The 19632-nt window shown below is 44.4% G+C and overlaps 1 protein-coding gene across 14 annotated transcripts in view; it reads left to right on the top strand.

Annotated features, from left to right (window-relative positions):
* Positions 1-19632, top strand: part of CDH26 (cadherin 26) — an 84247-nt gene that overhangs the window by 8644 nt on the left and 55971 nt on the right. For 9 of the 14 annotated variants that reach the window (XR_009595950.1, XM_042229916.2, XM_042229918.1 and 6 more), the window contains exons 2-7: positions 685-741; positions 3545-3646; positions 4000-4161; positions 14666-14822; positions 18255-18421; positions 18618-18746. Coding sequence is in view for 13 of the 14 variants with exons in the window: in XM_042229916.2 (XP_042085850.1) it covers positions 685-741; positions 3545-3646; positions 4000-4161; positions 14666-14822; positions 18255-18421; positions 18618-18746 (774 nt within the window). In the remaining variant the exon portion in view is untranslated. The remainder of the gene's footprint in view (positions 1-684; positions 742-3544; positions 3647-3999; positions 4162-14665; positions 14823-18254; positions 18422-18617; positions 18747-19632) is intronic. The other 5 variants (XM_060396946.1, XM_042229914.2, XM_042229912.2 and 2 more) reach the window with 3 other exon arrangements.

Raw genomic sequence — 19632 nt, 5'->3', positions numbered from 1 at the left:
AAATAAAAAACCTAAATAAAAGTCCACTTGAATCCCACCACCAATTAACATTTGGTGCTATTTTACATGTGCACGTATAAATACACTTGGCTAACCCTGAACAGACAGTTTGACTTCCCACTTATTGTGTTATGCTCACATAACAGTAGCAGGTAGGGCTTTAAATGTCCCTACCATTGGTAACACTAGATCAGAATTTTCTGGTTACTTCTCTTACAGTCACAGAAGGAAAATGGCAATTTTGAATTGAGATGTCAAGAGCAAGAAATTAGTTATCAAAACCAAAAGCAGTTCCTTTTTTTCTCTGCTCTAATTCTAGAAGATTTGTGTGACTTCGGGCAGGGTCTACCTGGTTCTGCTAAGTACTGCTGCTGCTGCTGCTAAGTCGCTTCAGTCATGTCCGACTGTGCAACCCCATAGACAGCAGCCCACCAGGCTCCCCCATCCCTGGGATTCTCCAGGCAAGAACAGTGGAGTGGGTTGCCATTTCCTTCTCCAATGCATGAAGGTGAAAAGTGAAAGTGAAGTCGCTCAGTCACGTCCGACTCTTCGAGATCCCATGGACTGCAGCCCACCAGGCTCCTCCATGGGATTTTCTGGGCAAGAGTACTGGAGTGGGGTGCCAGTGCCTTCTCCATCTGCTAAGTACACTCCTTGCTAATTAATGTCATTTTTATTTTTAAGGTCAGCACTGTCAACAGCACCCGGCAAGAAAACGATGATCTTACTAATCAAACAAAGGTGGGGTTTGGAATTCAGTTTTTCAATAAACCAAGTGAGATTGTACTTTACTTAGAGGCTGCCTTGCAACTTTGAGTTTTTTAGTGCCCTGTCAATATTCAGTTGCCACAAAATAGATGAGTAACTAGGTGTGGCCTTTTAGAATCTTGAAGGACTGTGGAGACTTGCAGAGGATGCCTTTATGTCTAATTAAAAGAGGAACAATCTGTGAAAGTCAGAAGTTGAGTATACGGTCCTGGCCCCAGGGTCGCCCACACTCCTTTCCACCTTAGGGAGCTGGAGGAAGCAGACCTGCTGTCTTCCAGTATGTGGGTGCAGGCCAGTGCAGGGGACCCTGTCGCCACCACCACTTCGAGGTTTCACCATATCACCATCCACCTTGTGATGGTTTCCTTCCTGTAATTCCTGTGATCAACTCACTGTCTAATTCAGTAATGTTTTAGGAGCACATCTTCTGAATAAAAATGAATGTGGCTAGATACCAACTATACTTATATTGGGTTGGTCAAAAAGTTTGTTCAGGCTTTTCCATTAACATCTTATGGACCTGAGCGAACTTTTTGGCCAACCAAAATAATAAATATATGCTAACAGAGTCTGAGTGAACTCCGGGAGTTGGTGATGGATAGGGAGGCCTGGTGTGCTGCGACTCATGGGGTCGCAAAGAGTCGGACACGACTGAGCGATGGAACTGGACTGAACTGAACAGTAAAACTGGAAAAAGTCAGTTTTCATTCCAATCCTAAAGAAGGGCAATGCCAAAGAGTGTTCAAACTACTGCACAGTTGCACTCAGTTCACATGCTGGCAAAGTAACGCTCACAATCCTCCAAGCCAGACTTCAATAGTACGTGAACCGAGAGCTTCCAGATGTTCAAGCTGGATTTAGAAAAGGCAGAGGAACCAGAGATCAAATTGCCAACATCTGCTGGATCATACAAAAAGCAAGAGAGTTCCAGAAAGACATCTAATTCTGCTTCATTGACTACACTAAAGCCTTTGACTGTGTGCATCACAACAAACTGTGGAAAATTCTGAAAGAGATGGGAATACCAGACCACCTGACCTGCCTTCTGAGAAACCTGTATGCAGGTCAAGAAGCAACAGTTAGAACCGGACATGGAACAATGGACTGGTTCCAAACTGGGAAAGGAGTACGTCAAGGCTGTATATTGTCACCCTGCTTATTTAACTTATATGCAGAGGGTCTCATGCAAAATGCCTGGCTGGATGAAGCACAAGCTGGAATCAAGATTGCTGGGAGAAATATCAATAATTTAAGATATGCAGATGACACTACCCTGATGGCAGAAAGTGAAGAGGAACTAAAGAGCCTCTTATGAGAGTGAAAGAGGATAGTGAAAAAGCTGGCTTAAAACTCAACATTCAAAAAATGAAGATCATGGCATCTGGCCACACCACTTCATGGCAAAAAGATGGGGAAACAATAGAAACAGTGACAGACTTTATTTTCTTGGGTTCCAAAATCACTGCAGACAGTGACTGCAACCATGAAATTAAAAGATGCTTGCTCCTTAGAAGAAAATCTATGACAAACCTAGACAGCATATTAAAAAGCAGAGATATTACTTTGCTGACAAAGGTCTGTATAGTCAAAACTATGGTTTTGCTAGTAGTCATGTTATAGATGTGAAAGCTGTACCGTAAAGAAGGCTGAACATTGAGGAATTAATGCTTTTGAACTGTAGTGTTGGAGAAGACTCTTGAGAGTCCCTTGGACTGCAAGGAGATCAAACCAGTCAATCCTAAAGGAAATCAATCCTGAATATTCATTAGAAGGACTGATGCTGAAGCTGAAGCTCCAATAGTTAGGCCACCTGATGCAAAGAGCTGACTCATTGGAAAAGACCCTGATGCTGGGAAAGATGGAAGGCAGGAGGAAAAGGCGACAACAGAGGATGAGATGGTTGGATGGTAATCCTGACTCAATGGACATGAGTTTGGGCAGGCTCTGAGAGATGGTGGGGGACAGGGAAGCCTGGTGTGCTGCAGTCCATGGGGTCGCAAGGAGTCGGACTCAACTGAGCAACTGAAGAACAACAGTAAAATATCTGTAAAACAAATGAAACCCCACTGTTCAATTCTATCTATATTCTTCTGCCCAACAAATCTCTGACCCTCATGTTTGGGTCTAAGTCTCAGTCTCTGTCACGAGGGAGGTGAGTAGACAGAGAGGCATTGCAGACCCCACAGCACTGAATGGAGGCTTTCTCAACCAAGGGTTTCAGAAACAGGGAGAGAAGAATATGTGTTTCTCACTCAGTCATGTCCGCCTCTTGCAACCCTATGACCTGTTGCCTGCCGGGCTCTTCTGTCCATGGGATTCTCCAGGCAAGAATACTGGAGTAGGTTGCCATTCCCTTCTCCAGGGGATCTTCTCCACCCAGGGATCTAAGCAGATATCCTGCATAGCAGGTTCTTTACTGTCTGAGCCACAAGGGAAACCCAGAGAGAGGAATAGAGAGGGGGTAATTTTTTTATTGATCCCACAACTCTGTGCATGTCAACTTTAGACGTCAGCCCACACTAGACAATGATCTTTAGCATTGTCTCCATAGCCCCTGAAACATCTCAGGAGCCACATATGTATGTGAAATCCCCGGGCGTCACGTGGCCCACAGTTTAGTACCGACTCTGTAGTTGTAAAGAGAATGGGCACTTGGGATTTTTAGGCATTGGAGGTTGTTGTGAGGATGAGAAAGGGAAGGCATGTCAATCACTGTGCCCCACCCCCAGCCCCTCACCAACATCCTCCCCCTCACTGCAGTCTCTGTGATCCCCAGGGAGACAGCCGGCTTCTACGGCGATCCAAGAGAAGATGGGTTATTACCACCTTGGAGCTGGAGGAGGAAGACCCGGGACCCTTCCCCAAATTTGTGGGTGAGGTAAGGCAGCTGCTGTTGGGAAAGGCCCATCATCCTGTCCAATTCAACACGTCCCTGTTGGCAGGAGGCTAAGACGCCAGGCAGAGAAGTGGTAGGAGGCATGGGTGTCATGGGAGGAGAGGACCCCTATGAGATTCTTCCAATAAGGATGGACATTTATGCTGTCTCCCATTCTTCACTATCACAGAACAAACTGCTGCTGTATTCCTTGTTCCTGCATCTTTCCCTACCTGTTTATTTCTTTAGGATAAATTCTCAAAACTATAATTTAAAACTGCCTTTAAATATTAGCCTAGATATTTGATAGGTACTCTCACTCTGTTTGTTTCCCCTCTCCTTTTTTTCCCTTCCAGCTGTTCAATAATATGTCCGCTAACATGGAAATAATATATTTAATCAGAGGACCTGGTGTGGATGAATATCCAGAGATTGGTTTGTTTTCTATAGAAGATAATGTGAATGGGAAAATATATGTTCACCGCCCTGTTGATCGAGAGAAAACACCATTTTTTAAGGTACCTAAAATGTGATGCATTCTAAACTTGGGCTTCTCTGGTGGCTTAGACGGAAAAGAATTTGCCTGCAATGCAAGAGACCCTGGTTTGATCCCTGGCTCGGAAAGATCCTCTGGAGAAGGAAATGGCAACCCACTCCAGTATTTTTGCCTGGAGAATCCTGTGAACAGAGGAGCCTGGTGGACTATAGTCCATAGGGTCAAGGAGTCAAACATGACTGAGTGATTAAGCACATAAGCTAGAATTTACTGCAAAGATTGTGCAGGAATATTGTATTTGGCAAGCATTCTGTAAGCTGGCTCTGTGCCAGGCTCTGGGAGCTTGACATCTTATAAACTGTGACGTGCTTTAGAAATGTGCCTGGGACCTAGAGATTAATTTTGTAATCTCTTCGAGTTCTGGACTTTGGCTTTATCATAACTTCTCTAATCTGTGAATTGATGCAGGTTTCCCTTCTAACAACTGATATACTGATATGATCAGGATATTTGAAAGTGTTTGGGTATAGAGCTATGGAATGTTTATAAAATGGGCTGATTTAGTTTTTGGTGAGTCACAGATGACGTCTATGGAGAGAGGCTGCAAATGGACTCCATGGATTGCGTAGTAACCTGATGAAGGAGGAATTATAGCCCTGGCGATGGTTTGTTCCTATGAGTCTAGGTGTTCTTTCTGATTTATCACCCCAGTAATGTGGTCTGGGCTTCCCAGGTGGTATAGGATCCACCTGCCAATGCAGAGGCCTCAGGAGACATGGGTTTGATCCCTAAATTGGGAAGATACCCTGGAGGAGGAAATGGCAACCCACTCCAGCATTCTTACCTGGGAAATTCCATGGACAGAGTAGCCTGGCAGGCTGTCTGTGGGGTCACAAAGAGTGGGACATGACTGAGCAACTGCACACATACCATGGTCTGCCATGAGGCTGAAATTCAAGTTCAAAACTGTAAAGGAAACTTGAAATAAAAATGCCCACAACGACATGGTAGTATCTTGTGCTACCGGCCAAAGCTTACAGGGCTTCTTAGAAGTCTGCAGCCCATGTTCTGGTTTGAATTCTGCTGGAACCTGGGCTCTGTTCTCGGACATGCTTGCCTAAGCATTTCCTCCTTCAAGGGGGGAGATGTTTTTAATATTGGCAAGAAGTAATTTGTGAAGCCTTTCTCCATTGACTTAGAAAATTCATGCACATGATAAGCTATATACCCTTAACACATTAGTGGTCTTGGACTCTGTAATTTTTAAACAGGCAGAAATTCTCCGAAACTTCAAAAGGACATGCAAAGATGACGGTCTAGGTCTTCTCTCTCCATATAATCCTTCAAACCCCTCCATAAAATGTGCAGTTTTTGAAAAAAAGAGGGAATATACAGACTTCCCTGATGGTCCAGTGGTTTAGAATTCACCTACCAATGCAGGAAGCCCAGATTCAATCCCTGGTCCAGGAAGATCCCACATGCCACAGGGCAACTAAGCCCATGCACCACAAACACAGAGCCCCTGCTCTAGAGTATGGGAGCTGGAACCACTGAAGCCTCTGAGCCTAGAGCCTGTGCTCTGCAACAAGAGAAGCCTCCACAATGAGGCACCCACATACCACAACTAGAGAACGCCTGTATGCAGCAGTGAAGACCCAGCTCAGCCAAAAAGAAAATAGATAGATAAATAATTAAAATACGATGGAATATAAGGTCATAAGGGGGACCCTGGGACAGCACTTCTCTATCTTTACTGGGCAAACAGGTCACTTAGGAATCTGGCTAAAATGCAGTTTCTGTTTCAGTGGGTGGAGAGGCCTGAGCTCCTGCATCTCTCACAAGCTCCCAGGAGATGCTGCTGCTGGTCCCCAGGCCTCTGCAGGTTGACTGTGGAGGAGCTAGGACACAACAGTTAACAGGCACAAGCTGTGCAAGGATGGAACAAAATACGTAGTGCTTGGGGCGGTTTCATTTTGGTTACTGTTGTTTGATTGCTTTTAACATCTTTAATAATGTACTAAGGTTGGCATTTGGGATTCCCAGGTAGCAAAGGATACTGGGTCAATCCCTGGGTCAGGGAGGAGGGAATGGCAACCCACTCCAGTATTCTTGCTTGGGAAATCCCATGCACAGAGGATCCTGGTGGGCTACAGTCCATGGGGTTGCTAAGAGTTGGTTATGACAGCATCTGAATACCATGCTGAATTGGGTTAGGTCTTGGTCTAGTAACCAGCATCCTTGTAAGGGGAGGGAGATTTGGACACAGAGAGAAAGAAAAGGAGGCCATGGGAAGCTGGAGACAGAAACTGGATGGGTCTATAGGCCAGGAAAACACTAAGGATCGCTGACACCGTGGGAAGTAAGAAGAGGGGCCTGGAGTGGACCATTCTGCAGAGTCCCAGGAAGGAATCCACCCTATAGATACCCCAGTTTTGGTGCTGGCCTCCAGAACTGCAGGAGAATGCATTTTTGTCGTAGGTATCCAGCTTGATGCAAAAGTCATAGGGGACTAACCCAAGGGGTTAGCTACTAGTTAGCAAGATGTGAGACAGGCTGCTGAGGATTATCAGCCCTGAAGGTGGGACAAGCAGAGTGTCATAGGCACACTACCCAAACTGAGTGCTCTAGCTTAATCACCGGCTTCTCTAAGAATGCTTACTACCGCTTTTTGACGGTCCTTAAGGACAGGATGTTATTAAAAATTCAGTAAGTCTAATGTATTGGCAAGAAGACAGCTCTAGCAGCACTGCTTTACTCCTGCAGATAGCAAAGGAGACACTGCTGCTGCTGCTGCTGAGTCGTTTCAGTCGTGTCTGACTCTGTGCGACACCATAGACGGCAGCCCACCAGGCTCCCCTGTCCCTGGGATTCTCCAGGAAAGAACACTGGAGTGGACTGCCATTTCCTTCTCCAATGCATAAAAGTGAAAGGTGAAAGTGAAGTCGCTCAGTCGTGTCCGACTCTTAGTGATCCAATGGACTGTAGCCTACCAGGCTCCTCCGTCCATGGGATTTTCCAGGCAAGAGTACTGGAGTGGGGTGCCACTGCCTTCTCCAAAGGAGACACTAAAGCTGGCTAAAACTTGTGTTCCGAAGGTGACAGGGTGGTGGGAGGAGCTAATTTCTGGTTAATCCCATAAAAAAACCTACAAGAAAGCAGTAGCAGGGGCTTCCCTGTTGGCTCAGTGGTAAAGAATCTGCCTGCCAATGCAGGAGACCTGGGTTTGATTCCTGGTCTGGAGAGACTCCACATGCCCCAGAGCAGTTAAGCCCGTGCACCTCAAATACTGAGCTTGCACTCTAAAGCTCTGCAACATAGAAGCCACTGCAATCTGAGGCCAGCGTGTACCACAGCTAGAGAGCAGCCCCCACTCACTGAAACTGGACTAAAGCCTGTGCAGCAAGAAAGACCAAGAACAACCCAAAATAAATAAGTAAATAAAACATTTTAAAAAAGGAAACAGCAGCACCAACTGAGAATTGCTGGAAGATTTAAGACCGAGAGAGGGAAAAAGTCGTTTTTCTGTGTAGAGATCTTTTCTATTTATATCAAAATATGCTCAATTTCATAGGGTACAAGTACACTCAAGAAAGTCACCTTTTTACATTCCTCATAATAATTATTTGTGGCTCTTTATCCCAACATAGTTATCTTCACCTATTTCTAAGCTATGCATAGATGTGAGTTTGTATTGTGTGCTTGGCATTTAAGATGTTTCCTTTTATATGCTTGTGCCTAGGATAAAGGATCTTGTACATGTAATTTCATGTTGCTATCACATCAATGCCCTGTGGTGTGTTTACCCAAGGATATAAATCTGAAGGCTGTAACAAAAGTCTGAAAACCCTTTAAAAGTGTAGAGAATATCCATGACATTTCCTTTCCCCATTGTGATTCTGAGTCCCTGGAAATTCTTAGCATCTTGCCAGAAACAAATAGCACTTATGCCTCTCAGGCATCTTTCAGAACTAAAGGTCTCAGATGTAGCTTTAGGATAATAAATGTAACATAGAATAATAAACATAAAACAAACCTGTGGCTCTTGTTTTTAAGTGGGAGGAAACACTTAAAACACTTGTTTTTAGTTGGCACAAACTTAGAGCCAGAAGTCAGGGTGATTAAGGAGCAGAGCTTTGCCAGCACCATCATAAATTATGGAGGAGCATGTGGAAAAACAGTGCTGGAGAAAGCCAGTTAGCTTGCACAGAAATTTAAAAATGTATGTTGGAGTCCCCAAAGCAGACAAGTTCAGGACTAGCAGCCTCGCAGCATCCTTTGTCTCATAGAGGGAGAGGAGAGAGCTGAACAAGAGTGGACGTGTGGCCTGGGGCAGCATCTTACGACGCTGAGCGGGACCACCATGGTGGCTGCTGATCAGCGAGCAGCGAGTCTGCTGGGGAAAAGGCCTGAGGAGGTACAAACAGTGAAGTAGATCAGGCCATGTGGGCTACGAGGAAAAGTGGAGGGTGGGGCAGATGGCTGCCTGAAGCTCTTAGGGTCCTAAGACGACTGGTGAAGCAGCCTACTCTGGACTCTGGGGCCATAGAGGGAAGAGACGAAGTACCAGCTGGTGGCACCATCAAGTCGACCCCACACCTAACTGCACTTGAATCTGGGCTGCTCTGCCTCCAGGCTGTGAGCCTGACAGTCATGGACTCTCTCAAATAATTCAGAGCAGGTGGACTTCCCTGGTGGTCCCATGGCTAAGACTCAGTACTCCCAGTGCAGAGGGCCTGGGTTCGATCCCGGGTCAGGGAACAAGAGCCCACATGCTGCAACTGAGTTCATAAAGATCTTCCTGCCACAAGAAGACCCAAGATTTTGTGTGCCGCAACTAAGACTCACTGCAGCCAGATAAATAAATATATTTTTAAAATGTTGCAGAGGAGGAATACAAGGGAGCCTCCCTCCAGGATTTATGAAAAAAGAAAGGAGCTGAGCTTCCCTGGTGGCTCAGATGGTAAAGCGTCTGCCTACCATGCGGGAGACCCGGTTTTGATCCCTGGGTCGGGAAGATCCCCTGGAGAAGGAAATGGCAATCCACTCCAGCACTCTTGCCTGGAAAATCCCATGGACGGAGGAGCCTGATAGGCTACAGTCCATGGGGTCGCAAAGAGTCGGACATGACTGAGCGACTTCAGACTCAGACTCAGACTCAGACTCAGCCAGGCCCCAGGCAAGTCCACCCTCCCTGGGCCACATTGGAGCTTCTTCTCTGGCAATAAGCCCCATACTTACTCATTGTCCCTGAGCAGGGCTCTGCATCTAGTCACCAGAGGCCCCTTGAGAGGAGAAACCAGCATTCCCACCATAAAAGGTCATTTGCTTGAGAGCTCCTTGGTGTTCCTTCTGACTCTCTGCAGACTCCCTGAAAGCTTTTCAGTCTTCAACAAATAAAATTGCTATTTTTTTTCCTAAAGCAGTGAGAGATTCAGTAGCAAGTCAGAGTAGACCTACTTTATATATATATATATATGATTGCCTATGCCTTATTTTGCAAGCAGGGGCCCTTTTTTAAAATTAATAGACTATTTCTTAGAACCGTTTTAGGGTTACAGAAAAATAGATAGAAAGTACAGAATTCCTATGGGCTTCCCCAGTGACTCAGTGGTAAAGAATCTACCTCTTGGAGATGTGAGTTTGACCCCGAGGTCAGAAAGATCCCCTGGAGGAGGGTATGGCAACCCACTCCAGTATTCTTGCCTGGAGAATGCCATGGACAAAGGACCCTGGCTGGCTACAGTCCATGGGGTCGCAAAGAGTCAGACACGACTGAAGGGACATAGCACGCATACATGCACAGAGTTCCTATTACCTGCTCACTTTCCCACTCATCCCATAGTTTGCTCTATTATTAACATTCTGCATTACTATAGGACATTTGTTACGATCGATGAACCAATGCCATACATAATCATTAACCAAAGCCCATAGTTTACACGTGGATTCACTCTTTGTGCTGTACATTCTGGGTTTTGGCAATGTATAGTGACATGCACCCACCCTTCTGGCATCATGGTTTCACTGCCCTAAGGTTTCCCTGTGCTCCATCTATTCATTCCTTCCTTTCCTCGGAGCCCTTGGCACCGGCTGATCCTGTTACTGTCTGCACGGTTTTGCCTTTTCCAGAATATCATAGGGTTGGAATGGTACAGTCTGTCACCTGTTCAAGATTGTCTCCTTTCTCTTGGCAATATGCACGGAAGCTTCCTCCATGTCTTCCCATTGCTGAAAAATATTCCATTGTGGAATACCATGGATGTACCACTCTTTGTTTATCCGTTCACCTGCTGAAGGCCATCTTGGTTGCTTCCAAATTTTAATGATTATGAATAAAACTGAACACCCATGTTCAGGACGTAACATGATTGTTGGATTGTGTGGTAAGAGTATGTTTAGTTTTGTAAGAAATTGCCAAACTGTCTTCCAAAGTAGCTACACCGTTTGCATTCCCACAAGTAGTGAATGAGACTTTCCTGTTGCTTATCTTATTTTTTAGGTATAAAGCTAATAAAGGCTTCTTATGGAATTTAAAAATCCCTAAGAATTTATTTACTTATTTATGCTAATGGTATAGTCATTAAAAACCTCTCCTCACTCCCAATTTCTTCTCTGATCTGATTCCACAGAGGTGACCACCTTGCATCTATGTCCTTGCAAGCATTTGTACTGCCTATTGTCAACATTCATAGGCTAAAAAATTATTAAATTTTATGAAAATTAAGGATTCCATTTAAACATTTTGACCTCGTGCAAGAACAGTAATTTCTCTGCATGAATAGTCTCTAAATTGCCCTGACATGACAGGTGCATTGTGATACTGGAGAACTGCTCACTCTTCAGGGAGCAGAGTCATTGCTGGAGCCCTCTGATGTGGTCTCTGAGTCACTTTCTGTTTCTTCTGCCCTAAAGATAAATGACTAAGACAGTGGTGCCTTCTCCCTTAAAACCTTGCCTTCAAGTTCAGTTCAGTTCAGTCACTCAGTCGTGTCCGGCTCTTTGAGACACCATGAACCACAGCACGCCAGGCCTCCCTGTCCATCACCAACTCCCGGAGTTCACTCAAACTCACGTCCATTGAGTCAGTGATGCCATCCAGCCATCTCATCCTCTGTTGACCCCTTCTCTTCCTGCCCTCAATCTTTCCCAGCATCAGGGTCTTTTCACATAAGTCAGCTCTTCACATCAGGTGGCCAAAGTATTGGAGTTTCAGCTTCAACTTCAGTCCTATCAATGAACATCCAGGACTGATCTCCTTTGGGATGGACTGGTTGGATCTCTGTGGAGTCCAAGGGACTCTCAAGAGTCTTCTCCAACACCACAGTTCAAAAGCATCAATTCTTCGGCGCTCAGCTTTCTTTATAGTCCAACTCTCACATCCATACATGACCACTGGGAAAACCATAGCCTTGACCAGATGGACCTTTGTCGACAAAGTAATGTCTCTGCTTTTGAATATGCAATCTAGGTTGGTCATAACTCTCCTTCCAAGGAGTAAGCGTCTTTTAATTTCATGGCTGCAATCACAGTCTGCAGTGATTTTGGAGGCCCCCCAAATAAAGTCAGCCACTCTTTCCACTGTTTCTCCATCTATTTGCCATGAAGTGATGGGACCAGATGCCATGATCTTCGTTTTCTGAATGTTGAGCTTTAAGTCAACTTTTTCACTCTTCTCTTTCACTTTCATCAAGAGGCTGTTTAGTTCTCTTCACTTTCTGCCATCAGGGTGGTGTCATCTGCATATGGGAGGTTATTGATATTTCTCCCGGCAATCTTGAGTCCAGCTTGTGCTTCCTCCAGCCCAGTGTTTCTTACAATGTACTCTGCATATGTTAAATAAGCAGGGTGACAATATATAGCCTTGACATACCCCTTTTTCTATTTGGAACCAGTCTGTTGTTGTTGTCTTCAAGAGTTGGCACCAAATGCCTCATTGGTGCTGAGGCAATCTCATGGACCACCCTCCTGAATGAACCATTTGAGGAAGATGCTCTCTAAGTTTCCTCAGGAGTGGGCTTAAGAACATTGCTTTTGTTTATATGTTTTTATATTTAATATTTTGTGTGTCCTTACAGCTTCACATGGAGCTTCCCAGGTGGTACTAGTGGTAAAGAACCTGCTTGCCAGTGCAGGAGATGTGAGTTTGATCTCTGGTTCAGAAAGAGCCCCTGGAGAAAGAAATGGCAACCTACTCCAGTATTCTTGCCTGGAGAATCCCATGGACAGAGGAGCCTGGTGGGCTACAGCCCATAGGGTCGCAGAAAGTCAGATTTGACTAAAGGACTTAGCACGCATGCACGCACAACTTCACATAATCATTTGCAAAAAATATGGTAACAACAGGGTGTAATTGGCTTTCAAGGAGACAGAAGGACCCAAGGATTCCCACTGGCACCTCAGCTTTTGTTGCACACGTGCATGTATGCACGCACGCATGCATACCAATTTTAGCATCTGCTCAGAGCAGAATGATGGGAGGAGCTCTGCAGCGGGGGTTGTGTAAGGACACTTGTCCTCTCAAGATGCTTCCATTCACTTACATCTTCAGCAGTTCCAGAGAATGCCCTTTCCAGCAAGCAATCATTAGTCAGTGCTGGGATGGGTACTGTTATTTTCAAAAAACAGAATCAAGGCTCTTGTGGTTCAGGCTGCCTTTTTGTTGGTTTCCACATGTAACAGCTGTTTTGTGTAAGTGGGTGATGATGCAGTTCCTGAATCTCTTACAGATGTGATTTGGCTGAGGCAGAATGATGGACCTGGCCCATGAGCTTTCTGCTTTTGACAGTGATTCTGTTATGGGGCACAAATCAGGGACATTCACAAGACCTTGTGAGATCATGACCCCTCAGATCAATGGCGCCTTCGCCATGTTTGTTCCTTTGTCAATGGCAAATGTGTGGCTTATTTTCTTTCTACCTTTTCATTCCACCAGCTTCCCTGGTGGCTCAGACGGTAAAGCGTCTGCCTGCAATGTGGGAGACCCGGGTTCGATCCCTGGGTCGGGAAGATCCCCTGGAGAAGGAAATGGCAATCCACTCCAGCACTCTTGCCTGGAAAATCCCACGGATGGAGGAGCCTGATAGGCTACAGTCCATGGGGTCGCAAAGAGTCGGACACGACTGAGCGACTTCACTTTCACTTCACTTTTTTATTCCATAAATACTTCACCAATCTGATTCACTGTGAGTTGAGTTTTGCAAGACTCCAAAGTCTCCAGGAATGCTACCAAAGCAGAAACTTTTACACCACCACACTGTCAGAAAGACTTCTGGTTGCTTCTTCACACCCAAGCCATTGATGTGAAGAATAAAAGAACTGCACGTTTATTTCACTAAACATTTTGTATAAGCAGAATATAATTCAGGCAAAAGTGTCTCGGTAACATGCTTTCGACAGGGAATTTGAGACCTAGATGTTATAGTACAGGCAAATCTCAAAAATCCCTATTGCCAAACACAAAAATGGTTGCGTGTCTGTAAACAATCATTTTGCAAGCTTTTAGTGAGCTGCTGGCTTCTACAGAATCAAAGCACGAAAAGAAAGTCTGAGTTTGATATTTGAATGTTGAGAGGAAAATGCATTTTGATTTGTTGTGTTTTAATTACCATTTAAGTTCAAAATATTTTCTGATTTCCATTGTGATTTCTTCTTTGGTCTGTACATTATTTAGGAATGCTTTGCTTAACTTCTGAACACTTGGGGTTGTAAATTATCTTTCTTAATGATTTCTAGCTTATTATTCTGTGTGTGTGTGTGTGTGTGTGTGTGTGTGGTTGCTCAGTTGTGTTGGACTCTTTGAGACCCTTTGGATGGTAGCCCACCAGGCTCCTCTGTCCATGGGATCTTTCAGGCCAGAATACTGGCGTGGGCTGCCGTGTTCTCCTCCAGGGCATCTTCCCAACCCAGGGATTGAAGCCTCATCTCCTGTGTCTCCTGCATTGCAGGCAGATTCTTCACCCACCGAGCTATCAAGGACGCCCATAGGTGTCCTAGTTTATTTATTTATTGGTTGTGGGGCTTGCGGGGATCAAACTTGGGCCCACGGCAATGAAAGTACTAAGTCCTAAGCACTAGAGCTGCAGGGAATCCCTAGTCCTAGTTGCTTTTAAATGTTCCCTCTCCCCAAAGCTTAAGTGTTTTCTCTCTGCAACGTTTTACCAATATGCAGTAGTGTGCTTACTTTTCATTACAAGACATATAGTATATAGGAACTGAGGCTCATAACAACTTGCCTATGTTGATACAAGTGGAGAAATTGAGATTTGAACCTACTATTAATAATAATAATGAGTGAAGTGTTTTTTCAAGTCAGCTCATTGATCTGTCCTACAAACACTTGTTGAGTGCCCAGTCTACGCTCAGTCCCTGGGGTCACAGGGTGAATGAGAGCCTGTGACCCCTGCCTTCAGGAACTTTCAGTCTATGGAGGACACTGATGCAGGACACACAGTATTACTGACTGGGATGGGATTCGTGCCATCAAATCAATGGTTCTGCAACAGTAATATGGTTTCTCTGCTTCTTAGGTTTATTTTGATGTTGCCAACCGCTTAACAGGACACATCGTGGATAAATCCTTGATTATCAACATCAGGATCAACGATGTGAATGATCATGCTCCCGAGTTCCCTGAGAAGGAATTTAACATCAGTGTGAACGAGGACCATGCCGCAGGTGCGCAAGGTGGGGCTGAGGGGGTCCCTGCCTTCTCTGTGCTGTGAAGGTTTTCCAGCTTCTGTACTGACAGGGCGCCTCAGTCCTAGTTGTCTTCAGGGAGCCTCTCACTGTTCACATCCCAAAGGTCACAGGCCCTGGGTGAGAGCAAAATGCCATGAGGTCTCCATGCCTCATTTTGTATCAGCAGCAAAATGATGTGGAAATTGTCAGTTGGAAAAGCTAATCTGTAAATATCAACCTAAAATAAATGAACGGAGGAAGAAGAAGCAGAGGTGGGTGGTGGGATCCTGCATATCTCTGCGAAGTTCTCATCTGTAAACATCTATAAAATAGCAGCAAGACGGCATCTAAAAGTCCTGAGCTAGGATTCTGCAAGTCTTGAAACCCAAATCATCCTCATTTAAATGTGCATCTATTTGAATAACAAAAAGCATTATTTATTTTGCAAAACAGTCTCTGGGAAATTTGGAAAATTCCAAAAAACAAAAAGACTGAAATAGGAAGCATCTTTAATGCTACCAATTAGAGATAAGTACCGTTAATGTTCTAGTTTAGATTCTTTCAATATTCTTCTTTGTACTTTACATATGTGTGTGTGTATACACACATGGTATGTTACATTTATATGTGTGTATATACTCACAGATTTATACAGATAATTACAAATGTATATTTGTATATCTACATATTTTTTTCATCTTTATCATAGTACAAAATGTATATGTGTTTATATTCAGTTCAGTTCAGTCACTCAGTCTTGTCCGACTCTTTGCGACCCCATGAATTGCAGCATGCCAGGCCTCCATGTCCATCACCATCTCCCGGAGTTCACACAGACTCACGTCCATCGATTCCGTGATGCCATCCAGCCATCTCATCCTCTGTCGTTCCCTTCTCCTGCCCCCAATCCCTCCCAGCATCAGAGTCTTTTCCAATGAGTCAACTCTTCGCATGAGGTGGCCAAAGTACTGGAGTTTCAGCTTTAGCATCATTCCCTCCAAAGAAATCCCAGGGTTGATCTCCTTCAGAATGGACTGGTTGGATCTCCTTGCAGTCCAAGGGACTCTCAAGAGTCTTCTCCAACACCACAGTTCAAAAGCATGAATTCTTCGGTGCTCAGCCTTCTTCACAGTCCAACTCTCACATCCATACATGACCGCAGGAAAAACCATAGCCTTGACTAAGCGGACCTTAGTCGGCAAAGTAATGTCTCTTCTTTTGAATATGCTATCTAGGTTGGTCATAACTTTTCTTCCAAGGAGTAAGCGTCTTTTAATTTCATGGCTGCAGTCACCATCTGCAGTGATTTTGGAGCCCCCAAAAATAAAGTCTGACACTGTTTCCACTGTTTCCCCATCTATTTCCCATGAAGTGATGGGACCAGATGCCATGATCTTTGGGTTTTCTGAATGTTGAACTTTAAGCCAACTTTTTCACTCTCCTCTTTCACTTTCATCAAGAGGCTTTTTAGCTCCTCTTCACTTTCTGCCATAAGAGTGGTGTCATCTGCATATCTGAGGTTATTGATATTTCTCCCGGCAATCTTGATTCCAGCTTGTGTTTCTTCCAGTCCAGCGTTTCTCATGATGTACTCTGCATATAAGTTAAATAAGCAGGGTGACAATATACAGCCTTGACGTACTCCTTTTCCTATTTGGAACCAGTCTGTTGTTCCATGTCCAGTTCTAACTGTTGCTTCCTGACCTGCATATAGGTTTCCCAAGAGGCAGGTCAGGTGGTCTGGTATTCCAGTCTCTCTCAGAATTTTCCACAGTTTACTGTGATCCATACAGTCAAAGGCTTTGGCATAGTCAATAAAGCAGAAATAGATGTTTTTCTGGAACTGTCTTGCTTTTTCCATGATCCAGTGGATGTTGGCAATTTGATCTCTGGCTCCTCTGCCTTTTCTAAAACCAGCTTGAACATCAGGGAGTTCATGGTTCACATATTGTTGAAGCCTGGCTTGGAGAATTTTGAGCATTACTTTACTAGCATGTGAGATGAGTGCAATTGTGTGGTAGTTTGAGCATTCTTTGGTATTGCCTTTCTTAGGGATTGGAATGAAAACTGACCTTTTCCAGTCCTGTGACCGCTGCTGAGTTTTCCAAATTTGCTGGCATATTGAGTGCAGCACTTTCACAGCATCATCTTTCAGGATTTGAAATAGCTCCACTGAAATTCCATTACCTCCACTAGCTTTGGTCGTAGTGATGCTTTCTAAGGCCCACTTGACTTCACATTCCAGGATGTCTGGCTCTAGATGAGTGATCACACCATCGTGATTATCTGGGTTGTGAAGATCTTTTTTGTACAGTTCTTCTGTGTATTCTTGCCACCTCTTCTTAATATCTTCTGCTTCTGTTAGGTCCATACCATTTCTGTCCTTTATCGAGCCCATCTTTGCATGAAATGTTCCCTTGGTATCACATATGTATAAATATATCACCTGAAGAAGAACATGGCCACCCATTCCAGGATTCTTGCCTGGGGAATCCCATGGGCAGAAGCCTGGTGGACTATGGTTTATGGGGTCACAAAGTGTCAAACACAACTGAGTGACTAACACACACACAAATATATGAGCATGACTTTTTATGTGTGCATATTTAAGAATTTTCTCTTTAAAAATGCAATTTTACTGTTTATAACCTAACAGTATTCTCCTAGAGCATCTTGTGTGTCATATTTTATTTTATGGACGTGCTTTAAGATTTTTAACCGATCTTCTTTTGTTGCATTTACATCTCATTGTCACATTTTGTTATTTTTACAAAACATGCTTCAGTGAACATATCTGAGCTGAAAGCGTGTGCCATCAAGCATTGGCTACTTAGCACAAATTCAGACAGGTAGAATTGCTGCTCCAAACCACACAAACAACTTTCATGTTGCAGTTTATCCATAGCCCAGCAGCATATGACTGGGCTTAGTGTATTGTTCATCTCTAATTACCAAGTGCTTGAACATGTGATAACTTTCCTGGCCATTTCTAGCTCCCTTGTCAGTTGCTTGTTTCTTTGTCCACTTCTGTTAGCATCACTGTCAGTTTTTCTTCTTGACTTCAACCTCCTCCTTTGACATTAAGAATGTCTATGTCTCTGTCGGCCAACATGTATTCCAAATATATTTTCCTGGTTTATCATTTCCTTCCTTTTATATAGTTTTTTTTTTTTTTTGCCACACACTTAAACATTGATCTATGGATTTTGTCCTTTAAGCCTCTGAATTTGCAATCATGATTAGAAAGTCCTTCTTGACCTTATGACGATTTAAATATTCCTCTTCACTTTGTCTAGTATGTCTATAGCTTGACCTTTGTATTTACATACTCAATCCGTTCTGGTGTAAGCCCCAGTGCCATTCAGCAAAGAATCATTCTTCTACTGGTTGGATAGGCTGCTGTTGGCCAATAGTAACAATTTAAACAATTCTTTCCAGGTCAACCTGTTTTTCAGATGTTAGCAGTGGATCTGGATCAAGAAAATACTCCAAACTCTCAAGTGTTTTACTTCCTTGTTTCTCAAACACCGGTACTGAGAGAGAGTGGTTTCCGGATTGACCGTGTTAGTGGAGAAGTGCGACTGTCAGGATGCTTAGATTATGAGGTTATGTGCACTTTATTGCTTTGGAAAAATAAAATGGGTTCTCCCTCTCTGAGCCCCAGACTTAGGGTTTGCATTTGCAGTGAGAAACCCTCTGTGGCTAGACTGGCTACTAAAATTGCTAAAATGGAACATTTCTGTATTAGATTTCCTTCTCCTGTGTTTGAAGGGTTTCACCTACCTTTTCCTCCTTATGTAGATGGCGCCTCGGTTTACACTACTCATTGGAGCGAGGGATTATGGCCACCCGCCGCTCTCATCCACAGCCACTGTCCATGTGCACGTGCAAGACAGCAACAACCACATGCCCAGGTTCACGCAGGACCACGTAAGTCCCCACGAACAGCCTCCGTGCCCCAGGCTCTGTTTGCTGAGGGAATTCCTCCATCACCCAAGATACAGGCAATCTCCAAAATAACTCCAGCTTAGAATCAAGAAGTCAATTGCATCGATAGGGAACCAGTTAATAGCAATCACGTGAGCCTACATTTGTTACTATTTTGGGCCAGAACAGTGTTCAGTGTGTTGACAGGAATCCCTAGGTTTTCACTGGTTGGAGCTGCTGCATTTTCCATCCTGCAGGTGAGATGGCCAAGGCTTGGGGAAGACAAAGGATCCAGGCTCTGCCCACTTCAGGGCCTCTCACTTTCCACACTGCTGATGTTTTGGAGATGGAGGAAGGGCACAGGGAGGGTGGGGAGGGGCTGCCCAGTGACCTGTACCATGTTGAACAATAGCATCCTTGACCTCTGCCCACTGGAAGCCAGTAGCATCCCAAGTTGTGACAACCAGAAATGTCTGACACCATGCCCAGTTGTCCCAAGCCTGACCCACAATGTTCGGAGCTCTGAAATAAGAAGATGGGCAGGTAGACTTGGGCCAGGCCTTCCCCAGCTCACCTGGTTTATATATAGGGCTCCGCACAAGATTTCACAGGCTGCTAGGTCCTCAGGCTTGAGGAAGGTGCCGGCACTCATTGTCCCAATCAGTTTGGGAATACGAAACCACTTAAAATGCAGAAGATTGCTAAGAGAGGAAATAAAAACCAGTCATGATCTGCTTTTAATTTCTTAATTTTTCACTCTTCCATATTAATTTTTAAGAGGAAAACGTCCATTGTATTTCTGTCTTTCTTCTGACCCCTCTCAGGGAAGTCTTTTCTGATGACCTGGTTAAATTCCCAACCTGACCCCCCAACATACATACACTCAGTT

Source organism: Ovis aries, chromosome 13, assembly GCF_016772045.2.
Source record: "Ovis aries strain OAR_USU_Benz2616 breed Rambouillet chromosome 13, ARS-UI_Ramb_v3.0, whole genome shotgun sequence".
Taxonomy (NCBI): Eukaryota; Metazoa; Chordata; class Mammalia; order Artiodactyla; family Bovidae; genus Ovis; species Ovis aries.
Note: the sequence above shows the minus strand (reverse complement) of the source record. Positions and strands in the feature narration are given on the sequence as shown.